The sequence below is a fragment of the Macaca fascicularis genome, chromosome 8 (genome assembly GCF_037993035.2).
Source record: "Macaca fascicularis isolate 582-1 chromosome 8, T2T-MFA8v1.1".
NCBI classification, from domain to species: Eukaryota; Metazoa; Chordata; class Mammalia; order Primates; family Cercopithecidae; genus Macaca; species Macaca fascicularis.
In genome coordinates this window covers 108,782,196-108,801,419 of record NC_088382.1, presented here as the reverse complement: position 1 = coordinate 108,801,419, position 19,224 = coordinate 108,782,196, and the positions used below count along the sequence as shown (strand labels likewise).

Genomic DNA, 19,224 nt, shown 5'->3' with positions numbered 1-19,224 from the left:
AATGTTTTCAGAGCTAGTAAATAAAAAATATATTTAATTTATTCAACGGGTTTTTTCACTTATCTGCAGGAATCTATATTTCAATTCCTATCACTGTTTGCTCTACTCCTAATTCGATGGTTTTCAGTTCAAACATGAATCATTAAGAAAAAGTAAAAATGCTGCATTCACTGCAACATAAAAAATAATAATAAATAGAAAAATGTTAAGTAATCTGAAAGTATTATGCTATCAAGAACTATTCAAACACCTCCTTTCAAGGCTCAGTACAGCAAAAAGGATGATTTTATGATTCAATTTTAAAAGACAATCTACATGAAGCAATTTTTCTCCCCTTAAAATTCCCTTAATTAAGATAATGTTTATTCTCTATTGCCATGAGGGGAAATAACTTGCCTATTTTGTTTATTGATGCATCTCCAGCCAGGACCCTGCAATGTGGTCCCACACAGTGGAAGAAAATACTTGCAAATCATATATCTGATAAGGGATTAATTTACAGAACACATAAAGAACTTCCACAACTCAAGGGAAAAAAAACTAATTAAAAAATGAGCAAAGGATTTGAATAGGTATTTCCCCAAACATATACAAATGACCAATAAGCACATGAAAAGATGGTCAATGTCCCTAATCATTAGGAAAATGCAAATTAAAACCACAACGAGATATCATCTCATATTTGTTAAGGTAGCTATTATCAAAAAAACAGAAAACAGTAAGCAGTGATGAAAATATGGAGAAATTGGAACCTTTCTGCATCACTGTTGCAGGTGTAAAGTGGTGTGGAAATCAGTATGGCAGCTCTCAAAAACTTAAACACAAAATTACCATATGATACAGCAATTCCACTTCTAGGTATATACTCAAAATAACTGAAAGCAGAGACTCAAACAGATATTTGTACATGCATGTTCACAGCAGCATCATTCACAATAGCTAAAGGGTGAGAGGAATTTGTCAATGGATGAATGGATAAACAAAATGTAGCATATACATAACATGAATACATAAAATTCCGTCTTACAAATGAATGAATAAGGAAGGAAATTCTGACACATGCTGCGACATGGATTAATCTTGAAAACATTATGCTAAGTGAAATAAGTCAGACACAAATGACAAATATTGAATGATTCCATTTAAGTGAGGTACCTAGAATAGTCAAATTTATAGACAAAGTTGAATGGTAGCACTATTGCACAACAATGTGAATGTACTTAATGCTACCGAATTTTACATTTAAAAATAGTTACTTTTTGAAATAGTAATAATTGTTTTAAGCAAAATGGTACAGTTGATCGAGCCTTGAATCAAGAAAGAGAGGAAGAAATTGAGGCAATGATATTAATTAACTTTGTGCTCTTAGGCAAGAAATTTGACCTCTCTGGGACTCAGTTTTCCCATCTTTGAAATGAGAAGATTGTAACAGATGTTCATGTTTCTTTTTTGTTCAAAACATTCCATAAAAGCGCATCTTAGATGCCAGAACCAAAGCTGAAAAATAAGTCTAACACCAATCAGGTGGAGATAAGAAAATTAACATCCCATTTAAGTCTTAGTAGTTTTAAGGCATTTAGTTAAAAGGAACGTTAATCACAAAAGCAGACTGATGAACACAGGTTTGGAAGGAAGATCTATCTCCAGGTTCATTAAAAACACCCACGTATAGCTTCTTGAGGCCTCAAACTGTGGCATTATTAAGAACAGGGCAGTTGAACAAACATCATTTTAAGCCCTGGAAGGTTACTTATTCTGTTGATAATAAGTATTACTGGCAATTTTTTTTAGACTTGAAGGCCCCAGGATCCATTAAAACTAAAAGAATTTATCCTGGTGTCCTTCTGAGCTGGGACAAATGATGCCTTCAGTTTCAGTTCCAGGGAGGCAAAAGGACCAGTATCTGCCTCACCTGTCCTTCACACACCAGCCACATCAATACCATCAGTCTACCGGCACCACGTCCCATAACTTCTAATTAACACTGAACTCAAAGATTTCACAGAAGCATTTTCCCCCTACAAATGATCTGTTCAATAACTTTGCTAGTTAAAACCAACATTTGGCACTGTGCTAAGTAAAAACTGGAAACTTAGAAGTCCCTCAATCTTAAAAAGAAATAGTGTTTTCACACATTTCTCTGAGAATGAAAATGTCTCACGATATATATAATAATTATATCAGAGAAGAAACATTCTTAGGCAGAAATCCAAGTATAAACTTCTCATAAAAGCAAACTTTGATTAAATAAAAGAAACAAATTTAGAGCTGCTCAATAATGGTTGGCCCAGAAAGTACCTAACATTCTCGAATAAAATGTTCAAACAGTAGATAGATGACTATAAACCAAAAGTATGTCATAAAGACTCAGTAACGGGGATAATGTCTAAGATTCCACCTAGTGCTAATATCCACAATTTTAAGATCAGAATTACAATAATATCTACATGCTATTAACTAATACTAGCAGAGTTCAGCTTTATTAGCTAGTCTGTCGATCCTTGGAAATTTACTTTAACTATAGGCAAGACGCATACTGGGCCTAAAAAACTGATTAACAAAAGATTATATATGTCCCCTTCACTCCATCAAGTAATAAAACAATCAAAGATGTTCAAATCAGACAATCCTCCACGAAAATCTTGTGAGGCTAGTGTGTGACTTTGGACAACTTATTTAACCTCTCTGAAATTTAGAAAGAGTTTATAAGAGAGAATATCATCTTATCTCAAAGGACTGTCATGAAAACTTTGTTAAACTAGGTACCTAGGACTGTATAAAATAATACAGTATGCTCTTTCAGATTCTATCCATTCCTCAATAGCCTGCTTAAAAATTACCCCTCCATGTTTTCCATGACTTTCTAAGCCAACATACTATTTCTATACTCCAAACTTCCAAATATATTGCATATATGTCTCTACTAATAAAATCACACGTTTGAACCCTCAATTGTAGGACAAAGTGAATTTGAGACTATATTTTAGTTAGACTTTAACAAACATGAAAATGAAGAAATGGGACTAATGAATATTTGATTAACTGGTTTAACTATTTTTAAGTGTTCATATTAAAACATTTAGATATCATTGCTCATGGACAAGTCTAAGGTAGAGTAACTTTCCAAATTCTTCTCTCACTGTATTCAGTGACAGACACATGGACATCTGTCTCATCCATTAATGTCCAATTCTAACAGGACCTCATCTCATCAGCTACCTCTGACCTCCCAGGGAAATTGTCTGCTTTCTTTAAACTTATAGGACATACTGCTTAAGCAGTATTTTATTGAATTCAAACTGCACTAAAACCAATCAACATCTCAATTTATTAAGGTTTGTCTTTATTTTCAAGTTAGAGTTACTAAAGATTTTTTTTTACATTTATTATGAAAATTTCAAGAAACTATTTCAAATCAATATACTTCTAAAAAGCATAGCAAAAATACCACTGAAATAACATAGAAGTAATCTTAACTACAAAAAAACAAAACACATCCAAAAAAATATTGGCATTCTGTGATCTCATGCTTTCAGTATTTAATTGGAATATTATTTCTAGATGTCTTCAGGCATATTTTAAGTAACATTTGACAGTATTCACAATAACCTCTTTGTATCCTTCAACCAAGCCTTACTTATTTAAATATTGATTTTATATGAAGGCTATAATCATTTTGAAAAATGTGGACTTTTTTAAAGAAATTAAGAATTTTCTATGGTAAATTGCACTGCTTGCCATAAAACTATTTCAGTCCTAGAAATGATAAATTAATCAGCACATAACTGAGATAATACTTTTCACAAATACCTATGAAAATTGATATCACCATATCAACTGTGACATATCCCAGTTTATTTCTTAATAAATCAGAATATAAAACTTGGCTCAAATGCAACATACCATATATGCCAGTAAAAAGTTAAATCTATATATAACATAATAAATAACATGTGAGAGGTATGGAGGAGTAAGGACAAAATGAAATTTATCATAGAAATTAAGAATTAATAATGGTTTCATTTTATAGAGGAATTGATACTAAGACTTAACTACAACTTTTAAAAAATTTTTCTGTATCAGCAGGTAAAGTTTCTTGAAAATATGAGCAATTATTTTATAATTTCATTTTAAAAGTTACATATTATTAAAGAAACAAACTTTTAGCAACTGAAGTATTTTAGATAAGAAATTAATGCTAATTTTCTAAAGGTTATGTCATTTTTAGTAAAAAACTAATAGAAAAACTATCCTGCAAAAATAAGCTTACTGATTAGAATGAGAACGCAAAAGATATTCTAAATCACATTTTAAATTGGAAAAATGGTTCACTAAAAATTAATTTCATATATTTAAACATTATTTTATATATTTAAACAACATATTAAAAGCATTCCTTTAAACTAAAAATTTATAACTGGTAACTACTGGCTTTCTTTCTGTAAATCTCTTTGAATTGAAGGAAATGTGACCTCCAAATATAGCATTCACTTCTGAATGAAAATGGTAAGGGCTACAATCAATTTCTTACAAAATATAGCTACTAGACATGTAAATACATTCTAACTCTATGTATTGGGTATACTTTTGTCAGTGGCTATGAATATATATAAAATTATTATTTAATAGATACATACTTTGGTCTTGAATATTAATTTATAACTTTTTAAAATCTTTATACCCCTCTCTTGAAAAAAAGGCACTTGGTCTTACAGTTCCTATTATAATCTGAAGTAGTATTTTACATACATCCAACATGAATTAACAGTTATTACCCTAGTAACAGTTATTGCTATCACAAAAGACACTATGAACTAAGATTTCAGACACTTAAAAAAGATTTTTAGTGTCTCAGTAAAAGTACAAGTTTAGATATTTTTTTCTAAAGTTTTGTATAAAACTAACATAGGCATAAGACAGAAACATTTGGGCGTTTTTTTCCCTCCTAATAAATGGAAATTAACATAAATCACATTTTAACACATTTTAACATGTAAGACTTACCAGTACGTGGGGAGTTTCAGAAGTTTACCATAAAGAGCAGTGCTGAAAGAGGGAATAATTGGTACAGGTAAGCAGTAAGATCCACTGCAATCCAAAGATGTCAGTCCTGCCTGGAAACCAAATATCTAAAACAAAAAGAAAAGATCCAAGTGTTCAGACAAAGTTTTAATAAGTACAGGATGAAATACATCAGTTTCAATTTGCTTTACAACAGCTGCATACTAAGTATGTTCCAAAGCCTTTTTCCACTTCCCAATCAACATTTTCTTCTATACAATTTGACAGTAGCTCAAAATTAACAAATTTAAATATACAGTATTTATTTCACACCCCGAAAGATCACTGCATTTTTGACAAATTTTTTTAAGTTTCACATTTTACTTCTATACATACTCCTCCTGTACTGTTTAATTATCTGCTAAAATATACATTTTTCCATAAATATAAACCACTGACTGCATTTTCTATACTGTAAGCTATAAATTTTATAAATTAATTTTAATATTTTATGACTAAAATAACATTAACTACAAGAAAAACTGTTTAAAAATGTATTTTGTCTTCAACTTGTATAATGTACACACAAAAAGGATATCGAAAAATATCCTAAAATGTTATTTCTTTCCACTTTCTTTTGTGAAAATAATTGTGAGATTGAGGTTTTAAATCCCAGGAAATTTGGTATATGGCATAAATTACTCTTCATATGTACAAGCATGTTTATGCTTAAAGCAAGCAGATGATACTACAAAATTTTATAAGCAACCCCTGAAATTCCTGGGTACTATATTTGTCATAATAGAAAGAAAAAACATAACATCACATGTTACATGAAATACTGCAGAGAACTGATGATATTTCTGCGTCAATTATTTCTAAAACAACAAAAGATAAATACCTCAGAGTGGAAAAATACACATGGATACAAAACAAAGGGTTACTGTTTTCCAGTAAATGTAAAAGTAGCTTAACCTCAACATTTGTCTTTAGTTATTATTTTTTATCCCTTGGGTTTATAATGCACTGACTTCCATATCTCTAGAATTAATTTATATCAACTGTGAAGTTCTATAACAAAATATGTTTAAAATTTCTTCATAACTGATTTTCAAAATACTATTTAATGAGCATAAAATAATTATCAATTTCTTTAACAGTATTAACCTACTTCCAAATAGTTTCAAAAAGCTACTATACTCCTGACATTCATCAAAATGACAATGTCAAATTATTTCTTACACACTCGGTTTAAGTGAAGAAAACAACATTTTAGAAATAAAACTTTTTAAAATTACATTTTCAAGGAAAACTGCATTGCAAAGAACCTACTTATGTAATTACTATCAAGGAAAATAAAAGTGATGCACCCATCAATACCTATAACCTGGTATTAACCAATAAACAACAAGTACAGAATTGAGAAAGAGATTTGCTTCTAATACTGAAATGATTACTGAAAATCATAACTTCAAATTAAGATATTTCACATTCATTCTTTTTTAAGACCTGTTCTGAGCAACAATGTATGCAAAGTACTCTGCTGGTTTCTGTACAATTTCAGGATTTCTTATTTCCACATAAAGGCCCAATATTCAAAGGATTCTGGAATTTACAGTTATTAATATAACAATACAAAACACATTTTTAAAACAATGTCCAACTGCCAAATATTTCGAGTTATGAATAAAGACAATATTTTATCACCTATGCTCAACTAAGAACTCTCTCAAAGCCACTGTCGAATTTTCCATTAAATGCCTCAACAGTATAATCAGACACTATCTACCAACTGTACTCAGAAAGAAATTGGGTGTAGAGGAGATCCCCTGCTGGCTGCCTGCAGAAATGCAAAGGGCTTCGGGGAAATTGCATACTATTCTGACATTTTTTTTAAAGCCTTTATTATATTTTTGTGTTGTCTAGAGATGCTTCTAAGAAAACACTGAAGCAAGTGAAATTACAATAAAAGAGGACTTACTGGACAAAGAAGTTACCTTCTAAATATTGCCAAGTTATTATGAATCGTATTTTGCTTTCTCTATTATCCACCAAATCAACAAGAACAATTTAAAAATAAAATTTTAAGCTCTCTCTTTTAAACTATAGCAATCAGATACACAGATTTACAAAACCTATATAACCTAATAATTTGTCAACATCCCTTGACCAAGACGATAAATACTTAATCTGGAAAAAGAAGAACCAGCAGTGTAAACTGAAGTTGCTTTCATGAAGGATAGTTCACATATTCAAAAACTGGTTTGGTAAATGTTGTAAACTAATAGTCTGGAGCAATAAAAATGTATGAAACAGTAAGTATAACTACCAATAGAAATGTTAGCCAAAGGAAGTTGTAAAGTTGAATAAGAGGACTTATACATCTCCTTAAATAAAAAGTTAAACATGTATTGCCACCTGTTTTTAAAAATCCCAATTAGTAGGCCGGGCGCAGTGGCTCAAGCCTGTAATCCCAGCACTTTGGGAGGCTGAGACGGGTGGATCACGAGGTCAGGAGATCGAGACCATCCTGGCTAACACGGTGAAACCCCGTCTCTACTAAAAAATACAAAAAAACTAGCCAGGCAAGGTGGTGGGCGCCTGTAGTCCCAGCTACTCGGGAGGCTAAAACAGGAGAATGGCGTAAACCTGGGAGGCGGAGCTTGCAGTAAGCTGAGATCAGGCCACTGCACTCCAGCCTGGGCGGCAGAGCAAGACTCCGTCTCAAAAGAAAAAAAAAAAAAATCCCAATTAGTAAATAAAAATAAACACATCATCAAGATTTTAACATTTTACAACAAATGTTCTTGAATTAACATCTCAAATAGAAGAAATGGATTTAAAAACATTATAAGGCAACTTATTTCTGTAAGATTTTGCCCAAAATTATCATAAATTAAAATTTGCTATTTTAAAAAGACAAAAGTATAAAAAGCACATGCTAACTATAAATGACAACAAAAACATTATAATTATGACATACAATAAATAATTTTTGTTACTGCCATTATAAAACACATGGTATAATAGTATAATCAGCATTATAAAGATTTGTCCCTTCACTAAAGGGACAAGTAAACATTTCTTTCATTCAAAAGTTGGTATGTATGCAATAATACACTGAAACACATGAAAACTGAAGAAAGAATAACAACTACAGTTGTACAGCATAATAATGAACATTTAACAAAGAAAAACTCTTCAGGGGAAAAGAATGAAACCAAACTCAACCACAGAATTTTAGAGCTCAAACTGCTTAGAGATTATTTAACTCAATCATCTCCTTTTACATGCCGGAAAAATGAAGTCCAAAAGGATTAGGGACATCTTTGAAATCATATATTGCAGTAACAAGTATATGATGCTTCATGTGATGTAGCTCATCTATTAACTCACAATTTCAGCCGACTTTCCTTCCGCCCTCCATTTCCTCCTTCTCGTCACCTAAAAATAAATGGCTGATTCTCTATTTATTCTCAAAGAAAAATAATCTTTCTCACCACCACCTTCCCCCTTCAATCATCAGTAAAGCTACATTTCTCTCCCTTCATCAGCAAATACCTTGAATGAATAGCTCAGAGCAGTGGTCACCAACCTTTTCAGCACCAGGGAATGGTTTCGAAGACAATTTTTCCATGAACGGAAGGTTGGGGGGATAGTTTCAGAATAAAATGTTCCACCTCAGATCATCAGTCACTAGATTCTCATAAGGAGTGTGCAACCTAGATCCCTCACATGCGCAATTCGCGACAGGTTCACTCTCCGATGACAATCTAACACCACCACTGATCTGATAGGAGGCAGAGCTCAAGCAGTAATGCTTGCTTGCTCTGCTGCTCACCTCCTGCCGTGCTGTCAGGTTCCATGGCCCAGGGGTTGGGGAACACTGCTTACACTCTTATCTAGAGATATTTAAATTCCAGAGTTGAATTGGAATGTCCAAATCTTGTTCACAGTTGCTGTTTTTACTGTGACTTGGGAAATCACAGCTGTTGGGGGTCCCTGGCCTAAAATTTGCTATAACGTTTTCATCACCTATTACTTCCTCTTTTTTTTATTATTATTATTATCATACTTTAAGTCCTAGGGTACATGTGCACAACGTGCAGGTTTCTTACGTGTGTATACATGTGCCATGTTGGTGTGCTGCACCAACTTTACATTAGGTATATCTCCTAATGCTATCCCTTGTCATGTACATTAGGTATATCTCCTAATGCTATCCCTCCCCACTTCCTCCACCCCACGACAGTGTGTCATGTTCGCCTTCCTGCCTCTGTAGACTCCACCTCTGGGGGCAGGGCATAGCCAAACAAAAGGCAGTAGAAAACTCTGCAGATTTAAATGTCTCTGTTGGGCAGCTTTGAAGAGAGTAGTGGTTCTCCCAGCACGAAGTCTGAGATCTGAGAACGGACAGACTGCCTCCTCAAATGGGTCCCAGACCCCCAAGTAGCATAACTGGGAGGCACCCCCCAGTAAGGGAAGACTGACACCTCACATGGCCAGGTACCCCTCTGAGACGAAGTTTCCAGAGGAACGATTAAGCAGCAACATTTGCTGTTCAGCAATACTCGTTGTTCAGCAGTCTCCACTGCTGATACCCAGGCAAACAGGGTCTGGAGTAGACCTCCAGCAAACTCCAACAGACCTGCAGCTGAGGGTTCTGACTGTTAGAAGGAAAACTAAAAAACAGAAAGGACATCCACACCAAAACTCCATCTGTACATCACCATTATCAAAGACCAAAGGTAGATAAAACCACAAAGATGGGGAAAAAACGGAGCAGAAGAGCTGAAAATTCCAAAAATCAAGGCGCCTCTCCCCCTCCAAAGGAATGCAGATCCTCACCAGCAACGGAACAAAGCTGGATGGAGAATGACTTTGACAAGTTGAGAGAAGGCTTCAGACGACCAAACTTCTCCGAGATAAAGGAGGAAGTTCGAATCCATCGCAAAGAAGCTAAAAACTTTGAAAAAAGATTAAACGAATGGCTCACTGGAATAACCAGTGTAAAGAAGTCCTTAAATGACCTGATGGAGCTGAAAACCATGGCATGAGAACTACATGATGAATGCACAAGCTTCAGTAACCAATTCAAATAACTGCAACAAAGGGTATCCGTGACTGAAGATCAAATGAATGAAATGAAGCAAGAAGTTTAGAGAAAAAAGAGTAAAAAGAGACAAACAAGGTCTCCAAGAAATATGGGACTATGTGAAAAGACCAAATCTACATCTGATTGGTGTACCTGAAAGTGACAGGGAGAACGGAACCAAATTGGAAAACACTCTGCAGGATATTATCCAGGAGAACTTCCCCAACCTAGCAAGGCAGGCCAACATTCAAATTCAGGAAATACAGAGAACGCCACAAAGACACTCCTCGAGAAGGGAAACTCCAAGACACATAATTGTCAGATTCACCAATGTTGAAATGAAGGAAAAAATGTTAACGGCAGCCAGAGAGAAAGGGCGGGTTACACACACAGGTAAGCCCATCAGACGAACAGCAGATCTCTCAGCAGAAACTCTACAAGCCAGAAGAGAGTGGGGGCCAATATTCAACATTCTTAAAGAAAAGAATTTTCAATCCAGAATTTCATATCCAGCTAATCTAAGTATCATAAGTGAAGGAGAAATAAAATCCTTTACAGACAAGCAAAGGCTTAGAGATTTTGTCACCACTACGCCTGCCCTACAAGAGATCCTGAAGGAAGCACTAAACATGGAAAGGAACAACCGGTACCAGTCACTGCAAAAACATGCCAAAATGTAAAGACCATCAATACTAGGAAGAAACTGCATCAACTAACAAGCAAAATAACCAGCTAACATCATAATGACAGGATCAAATTCACATGTAACAATATTAACCTTAAATGTAAATGGGCTAAATGCTCCAATTAAAAGACACAGACTGACAAATTGGATAAAGAGTCAAGACCCATCAGTGTGCTGTATTCAGGAGATCCATCTCACATGAAGAAGCACACATAGGCTCAAAATAAAGGGATGGAGGAAGATCTACCAAGCAAATGGAAAACAAAAAAAGGCAAGGGTTGCAATCCTAGTCTCTGATAAAACAGACTTTAAACCAACAAAGATCAAAAGAGACAAAGAAGGCCATTACATAATGGTAAAGGGGTCAATTCAACAAGAAGAGCTAACTATCCTAAATATATATGAACCCATTACAGGAGCACCCAGATTCACAAAGCAATTCATAAAGAGACTTACAAAGAGACTTAGACTACCACACAATAATAATGGGAGACTTTAACACCCCACTGTCAACATTAGACACATCAACGAGACAGAAACTTAACAAGGATATCCAGGAATTGAACTCAACTCTGCACCAAGTGGACCTAATAGACATATAGAGAACTCTCCACCCCAAATCAACAGAATATACATTCTTCTCAGCACCACATCACACTTATTCCAAAATTGATCACATAGTTGGAGGTAAAGCACTCCTCAGCAAATTTAAAACAACAGAAATTATAACAAACTGTCTCTCAGACCACAATGCAATCAAACTAGAACTCAGGATTAAGAAACTCACTCAAAACTGCCCAACTACATGGAAACTGAACAACCTGCTCCTGAATGACTAGTGGGTACATAACGAAATGAAGGCAGAAATAAAGATGTTCTTTGAAACTAATGAGAACAAAGACACAACATATCAAAATCTCTGGAACACATTTAAAGCAGTGTGTAGAAGGAAATTTATAGAACTAAATGCCCAAAAGAGAAAGCAGAAAAGATCTAAAACTGACACCTTAACATCACAATTAAAAGAACTAGAGAAGCAAGAGTAAACACATTCAAAAGCTAGCAGAAGGCAAGAAATAACTAAGATCAGAGCAGAACTGAAGGAGACAGAGACACAAAAAACCCTTCAAAAAAATCAATGAAGGCCGGGCGCGGTGGCTCAAGCCCATAATCCCAGCACTTTGGGAGGCCGAGATGGGTGGATCACGAGGTCAGAAGATCGAGACCATCCTGGCTAACACGGTGAAACCCCGTCTCTACTAAAAAATACAAAAAAAACCAGCCGGGCAAGGTGGCGGATGCCTGTAGTCCCAGCTACTCGGGAGGCTGAGACAGGAGAATGGCGTAAACCTGGGAGGTGGAGCTTGCAGTGAGCTGAGATCTGGCCACTGCACTCCAGCCTAGGTGACAGAGCGAGACTCCATCTCAAAAAAAAAAAAAAAAGAGAAAAAAAATCAATGAGTCCAGGAGCTGGTTTTTTGAAAAGATCAACACAATTGACAGACCACTAGCAAGACTAATAAAGAAGAAAAGAGAGAAAAATCAAATAGATGCAATAAAAAATGATAAAGGGGATATCACCACCAATCCCACAGAAATACAAACTACCATCAGAGAATACTATAAACACCTCAAATAAACTAGAAAACCCAGAAGAAATGGATAAATTTCTGGACACATACGCCCTCCCAAGACTAAACCAGGAAGAAACTGAATCCCTGAATAGACCAATAACAGGTTCTGAAATTGAGGCAATAATTAATAGCCTACCAACCAAAAAAAGTCCACAACCAGATGGATTCACAGTCAAATTCTACCAGAGGTACAAGGAGAAGCTGGTACCATTCCTTCTGAGACTATTCCAATCAATAGAAAAAGAGGGAATCCTCCCTAACTCATTTTATGAGGCCAGCATCATCCTCATACCAAAGCCTGGCAAAGACAACAAAAAAAGAGAATTTTAGACCAGTATCTCTGATGAACATCGATGCAAAAATCCTCAGTAAAATACGGGCAAACCGAATCCAGCAGCACATCAAAAAGCTTATCCACCATGATCAAGTGGGCTTCATCCCTGGGATGCAAGGCTGGTTCAACATATGCAAATCAATAAATGTAATCCAGCATATAAACAGAATCTATTACTTCTTAAACCCTCTCAACCTAGTTTTTGTTTATGTGTCTACTGAAACAAAACAAAATTCTGGATTAAAGCCGATACTACCTTTATGTTTTTCTCCTATGGAGGAAAAAAAAAAGTATTTTCTCTTGATTTTATTTCCACTAGCAATTTAAGCAAGTAAAACTATCAGTCACACTCTGATTTCATTTTCACCACCCAGAATTTTAAAAATAAGAATAGTGACATGCTGTCACTTACATTATTCAAGAAATGAAACACTTCAGAATACATAAAGGATGTTTGCAACTTAACAACAAAAAGACGACCCAATTTTAAAATGGGCCTAAGACTGGAATACATATCTATCCAAAGAAGATATACAAATGACCAAAAGGTAATAAGCACATAAAAAAATGCTCAGTAGCATTAGTCATTATGGAAATACAAATCAAAACCACAGTGAGATACCACTTTAACAACCACTAAGGTTGCTAAGATCACAAAGACAGACAATAACAAACGTGAAAGAGGAAGGAAGTGGAAAAAGAGAAACTCGCACTTATCAGTGGGAGGATAACAAAACAGCCATTCCTTAAAAACCGGTTTGCCAATTCCTAAAAATATTAAAAATACCATATGACCAGGCAACTCCAAACCTAGGTATACCTAAGAGAAATGAAAACCTATGCTCATGTAAAAATTTAGACATGAATATTCATAGGCGTATTATTCCTAATAGCCAAAGAGTGGAAACAACCCAAATGTCCATCAATGGATAAATGAATAGATAAACTGCAGTAGTATACCCATGCAATGAAATATTATCATTCAGGCATAAAAATGAAGTACTTTTTATAGGTCTTACATTTAGGTCTCTGTTCAATTTTAAGTATTTTTTTTTAATATGGTGTTAAGTAAGGGTCCAACTTCATTCTTTTGCATATGCATATCCAGTTTTCCCGGCACCATTTGCTAAAAAGACTGTCCTTTCCCATTTAACAGTCTTGACACTTGTCAAAAATCATTTGACCACATACACAATGGTTTATTGCTGGGCACTGCATTCTTTTCCACTGGTCTATGTGTCTGTTTTTACACTAATACCACACTGCTTTGATTACTATAGCTCTGTAGTAGCTTCTGGAATCAGTAAGAGTGAGTCCTTCAGCTTTGTTCTTTTTCAAGATTGTTTTGGTTATTCGGGGTCTCTTGAGAGTCCATATGAATTTTAGGCTGAGTTTTTCTACTTCTGCAAAAAACATTGGAATTGTAATAGAGATTGCACTGAATGTGTAGAATGGATAGCATGGACAATATTAAGTCTTCCAATTCAAAAAGATGAGATGCATTTCCATTTATGTATATCTTACTTCCTTTCAGCTATGTTTTGTGGTTCTTACTGTAAAAGTCTCTCACTTCCTTGGTTAAGTTAATTCGTAAACAATATACCTCTAAGAAAACAGCAAAAACCAACTACAGCCTACAGGCCAAATCCCACACACTGCTTGTTCTGGGATAGCCTACAAGGAAAAAATAATGTTTACACAAAAACATTTATAATCAACGTGGTGGGAACAATAAGTTGAAATCCCAATTAGGTGATATGTTGGCCCTCCAAAAAGAATTCCATTCTTCTCATTAATAAAACTGTATTACCTGGCCGGGCACGGTGGCTCATGCCTGTAATCTCAGCACTTTAGGAGGCAGAGGTAGAGGTGGGCTGATCATGAGATTAGGAGTTCGAGACCAGCCTGGCCAACATAGTGAAGTCCCGTCTCTACCAAAAACACAAAAAATTAGCCAGGAGTGGTGGCACGCACATGTAATCCCAGCTACTCGGGAGGCTGAGGCAGGAGAATCACTTGAACCAGGGAGGCAGAGGTTGCAGTGAGCCAAGATCACGCCATTGCACTCCAGCCAGGGCAACACTGCAAGACTCCATCTCAAAAAAATAAATAAAAGAAAAATAAAACTGTGTACTACCCAAAAACTGTACTCAATTATTACATCTTGAATATTATAAACTCAAAATTTGTAAAATTTGTTCTCTCTTGTCATTTAAGTACCTAATATCCTCAATTTTGCCACAGACTAAAATATATACTGAGCCTGCAGGCAAAATTTTGCTGACCCCTGCTGGAGGGTATACACAGAAAATTGGAAGAAATGAGTGGTAAGGTAGATGTGCTTTCAAATGTATTACCTGCTGCTACTTCCAAAATAAATATGCCAATTTATGTAACCATAAAATGTGTATGAAAATAGTATTTCCTCCAAATCCCTTGGGATTTTTTTGAGGTCAAAAATTAACAGATCCAAAGAATCCAAAGGGTTTTCATCCTACTCTAACTCCTTATTCTGTCTGAAGTATGTATTGTAGCTGATCCTTATGAATAATACGGCCTTAAAGTTATATACTATTCTACAAATTACACAATGCAGTCGCATTACCAAATGTTCTACAGATGTTTCAAATATCAGATGCCTTGAAACTCTTAGCTACTCGATACCATACATATTCAAAGGATGGGTTTGCCAGATACATAAAGAGGACTTGGTAAGCCATAAGAAAGCGTCATGTCTCAGGGAAAGGAGGTTGAAGAGATGTCAGGCAAAGCATACAAAATTTCAATTAGATAGGAAAAATGAAGTTAAAGGATCTATTGTACAACATGAAGACTATAGTAAATAACAATGCATTCTATTAAAAAATCAATGACAGCAGATTTAAACTGTTCTCACCACAAAAATGATAAGTATGTGATATATGTTAGCTAAATTGAGCTATTTCAAAATGTACACATATTTCAAAACATGTTATAAACAATAAATACATACAATTTTGTCAATTACAAATAAAAGGAATTTTTCATCTGCATATTTTCCATATAGATCCATGCCAACTCTCCCAATTGGTAAATTTTATTACATGAAGTGGGAATTATGAATCATTTAATCATATAGCCAATACAGTCAAGGTTAAGTATACAAAATTAAAACTCAAGCATTTAAATATTTAATTGAAAATTACATATGAACTAAAATGCCAAACACATGAATCCTCCACTGTACTACTGTAACATGATAACACTAAAACTTTAAAAACTTCCTCAAAGGCTACTGAAATCATCCCAAGTAATATGAACTGCTATAAACTTTATAGCAAACTGGTAAATGGCCAGTCACAATAGCCATATTAAAAAAAAAAAAAAAACTCTACCAAATCCTGAAAGTATTAAAATATCCTGTGTCACAGTAGAAGTACGAAAATGAAATGAAATATTCAAGACAGGATTCAAGGCTTTATTTTCATAAGTATTTACTATTCCTGGCCGGGCTCAGTGGCTCACACCTGTAATCCCAGCACTTTGGGAGGTCGAGGTGGGCAGATCTACTTGAGGCCAAGAGTTTGAGACCAGCCTGGTTAACATGGTGAGACCCTGCCTCTACTAAAAATACAAAAATTAGCTGGGTGTGGTGGTGCACACCTATAATCCTAGCTACTTGGGAGGCTGAGGCAGGAGAATCACCTGAACCTAGGAAATGGAGGTTACAGTGAGCCGAGATTGTGCCATTGCACTCCAGACAGAGTGTGACTCTGTCTCAAAAAAAAAAAGGATTTAGTACTCTTAACACTAGTGAATGGTTTTCCTACACACATTATGCTATTCCCACTTTGCCTAACACTTCACTTGTTGAGACATTAAACTTAACCATTATGACTGTATTCAACCAGGCCAAAATATAAAAGAAAACTAGACAGCATGTGTAGCAAAGGCCCTTTATCCAAAATATAACTATATCGGCAGTACACTGTAAATAACTTTTACATTACACTGGAAATATGAGTTTTAACATATTGACAAGTAAAAATGGTAAAGAACTATTCCAATAAATTTTATGTCAGTATGGATGGTGACTATAGTGACAACCAATGGTTTTGGTGAACATCCTCCTTCTGTATAGAGACACACTTTATTTATCTATAAGCCGAATGTCAATGTGTTATGTTGACTGCATATTAACTGATACTTGCATATATTGGGTTAAATAAAATATATTATTGACATGAAAAAACAAAGCAAATATTCTTAACATTGTAATCTGATACGAAGGTTGTACCAATATTTTTTAAAATTGTCCACTTCTATGTATTAATTATGACAATAAATTAAAAAGCTTAAGTATAAAGCTTGAATCTGAAAATTGTAAAGTATACAGCATTGTAAAGTATAAAGTACATTTATAATCTTTATATCTAGGTTTTAAAAATATCTCTGCTACTCTCCATATGACATAAAACATTATGGTAGATCACTAAAATAAAGGCCCCAATGAGTCACACTTCCCTGTGTCTACACCCTTTTGCAACATGATCTGTTGTTCTTCCACCAAAGGAGCCAGCCTTGAGAAAAAAGGCTTTGCAAAAACAACCAAGAAAACATGTTCTTCTAGTCTGCATGGTTTGACAACAGTCTAATGTTAATATCTTACATTTATATACACCTGCAGGTGATCTAAAACTGGTATCTTGAAATTGGTTTATTTCTGCGTTATAGATACACAAATACTTAAAAACTTTAAAACTTCAAATAAACTAATTAGGCCAAGAGCCTATTTGTGGAGTCCTCTAATCTTTTGATACATTACATGAAAAGCAGTGTTTCTTAGTACTTTTTTTTTTTTTTTTTTTTTTTGAGACAGGGTCTCACTCTGTTGCCTAAGCTGGAGTGCAGTGGCGCCATCACAACTCACTGCAACCTTGACCTCCTGGGCTCAAGCAAATCTCTCACCTCAGCCTCCAAGGTAGCTGGCACTACAGGCATGCAACCACAACGCCTGGCTAATTTTTGTATTTCTTGTAGAGATCAGGTTTCACCACTTTGCTCAGGGGGGTCTCGACCCCCTGGGCTCAAGTGATCCACCCACCTGAGACTCTCAAAGTGCTGAGATTACAGGTGTTAGCCACCATGCCCAGCCAGTACTGATTCTGAAATTCAACTTTTTATAGTTTTCTTTTGCTCACAAAACAGAAGTGATTGTGTACACACTATTTCTACTTAAACCATACATCCCTGTTTGCTTAGCTAAAACATGTATTGTTCAACATTTGAGGTTATTGTTTGTACATACCTGCATTGGATGTCTTACTTATTTTTTAAAAAATGAAAGAACTGGGAAAAGCTACCAATAATTCACTTTACATAACCAGATAGACATATCCAGGAGATACTGCAAGTTCCACATCACCACAATACAACAAATATCACAAAAATTTTTGGTTTCCCAGTACATATAATAAAAGTTATGTATACATTTATACTGTAGTCTATTAAGTGTGCAATAACATTATGTCAAAAAAAAAAAACTTATATACCTTAAATAAAAAGCACTTTGTTGGCTGGGCACAGTGGTTCACACCTGTAATCATAGCACTTTGGGAAGCAAGGCTCAGGAATTCGAGACCAGTCTGGGCAATGCGGTAAAACCCCATCTTACCAAAAATATAAAAAATTAGCTGAGCATGGGGATATGCACCTGTGGTCCCAGTACCTGGGAAACTGAGATGGGAGAATCGCTTGAGCCCAGGAGGTGGAGGTTGCAGTGGGCCAAGATTGTGCCACTGCATGCCAGGCTGGGTGACAGAGTAAGACCCTGCCCCCACCCCTTACAAAAAATACTTTATTGCTAAAAAATGCTAATGACCATCTCAACCTTCAGCAAGTAATAACCTTTTTGCCTTGATGTTCATGGCTGCTTACTAATCAGGATGATGGTTGCTAAAATTGGTGGGGGTAGCTGCAGCAATTTCTAAAAATAAGATAACAATCAAGTTTGCCATACTGATTAACTCTTCCTTTCATGAAAGATTTCTCCATAGCAGGCAATGATGATTAATTGAGGTTTGATAGCATTTTACCAGTAGTAAAACTTCTATCAAAATTGGAGTCAATCCTCTCAAACCATGCCATTGCTTTATCAACCAAGTTTACAGAACTTTTTAAATTCTCTGTAATCATTTAACAATACTCCCAGCATCTTCCCCAGGAGTAATTGCCATCTCCAGCAATCACTTTCTTTGCTTATCCATAAGAAGCAACTCCTCCTCCATTCAAGTTTTATCATGAGATTGCAGCAATTCAGTCATATCTTCAGAAACCAATTCTAGTTCTCTTGCTGTTTCCATTACATCTGCAGTTACTTCCTCCATGGAAGGCTTGAACCCCTCAAAGTCATCCATGAGGACTGAAATCAACTTCTTCCAAACTCTTGTTAATGTAAATAGTTTGACCTCCTTCTATGAATCATAAATGTTCTTAA

General features: G+C 35.1%; 1 protein-coding gene across 33 annotated transcripts in view; it reads right to left on the bottom strand.

Moving 5' to 3' along the window:
• The window catches only part of VPS13B (vacuolar protein sorting 13 homolog B), an 857,597-nt gene that overhangs the window by 698,505 nt on the left and 139,868 nt on the right, over window positions 1-19,224 (bottom strand). For 31 of the 33 annotated variants that reach the window (XR_012416560.1, XR_012416558.1, XR_012416559.1 and 28 more), the window contains one exon: window positions 5,005-5,129. Coding sequence is in view for 27 of the 33 variants with exons in the window: in XM_073999176.1 (XP_073855277.1) it covers window positions 5,005-5,129 (125 nt within the window). In the remaining 6 variants the exon portion in view is untranslated. Of the gene's footprint in view, window positions 1-5,004; window positions 5,130-19,224 lie in introns of those variants that run through there. The other 2 variants (XM_073999193.1, XM_073999192.1) reach the window with 1 other exon arrangement.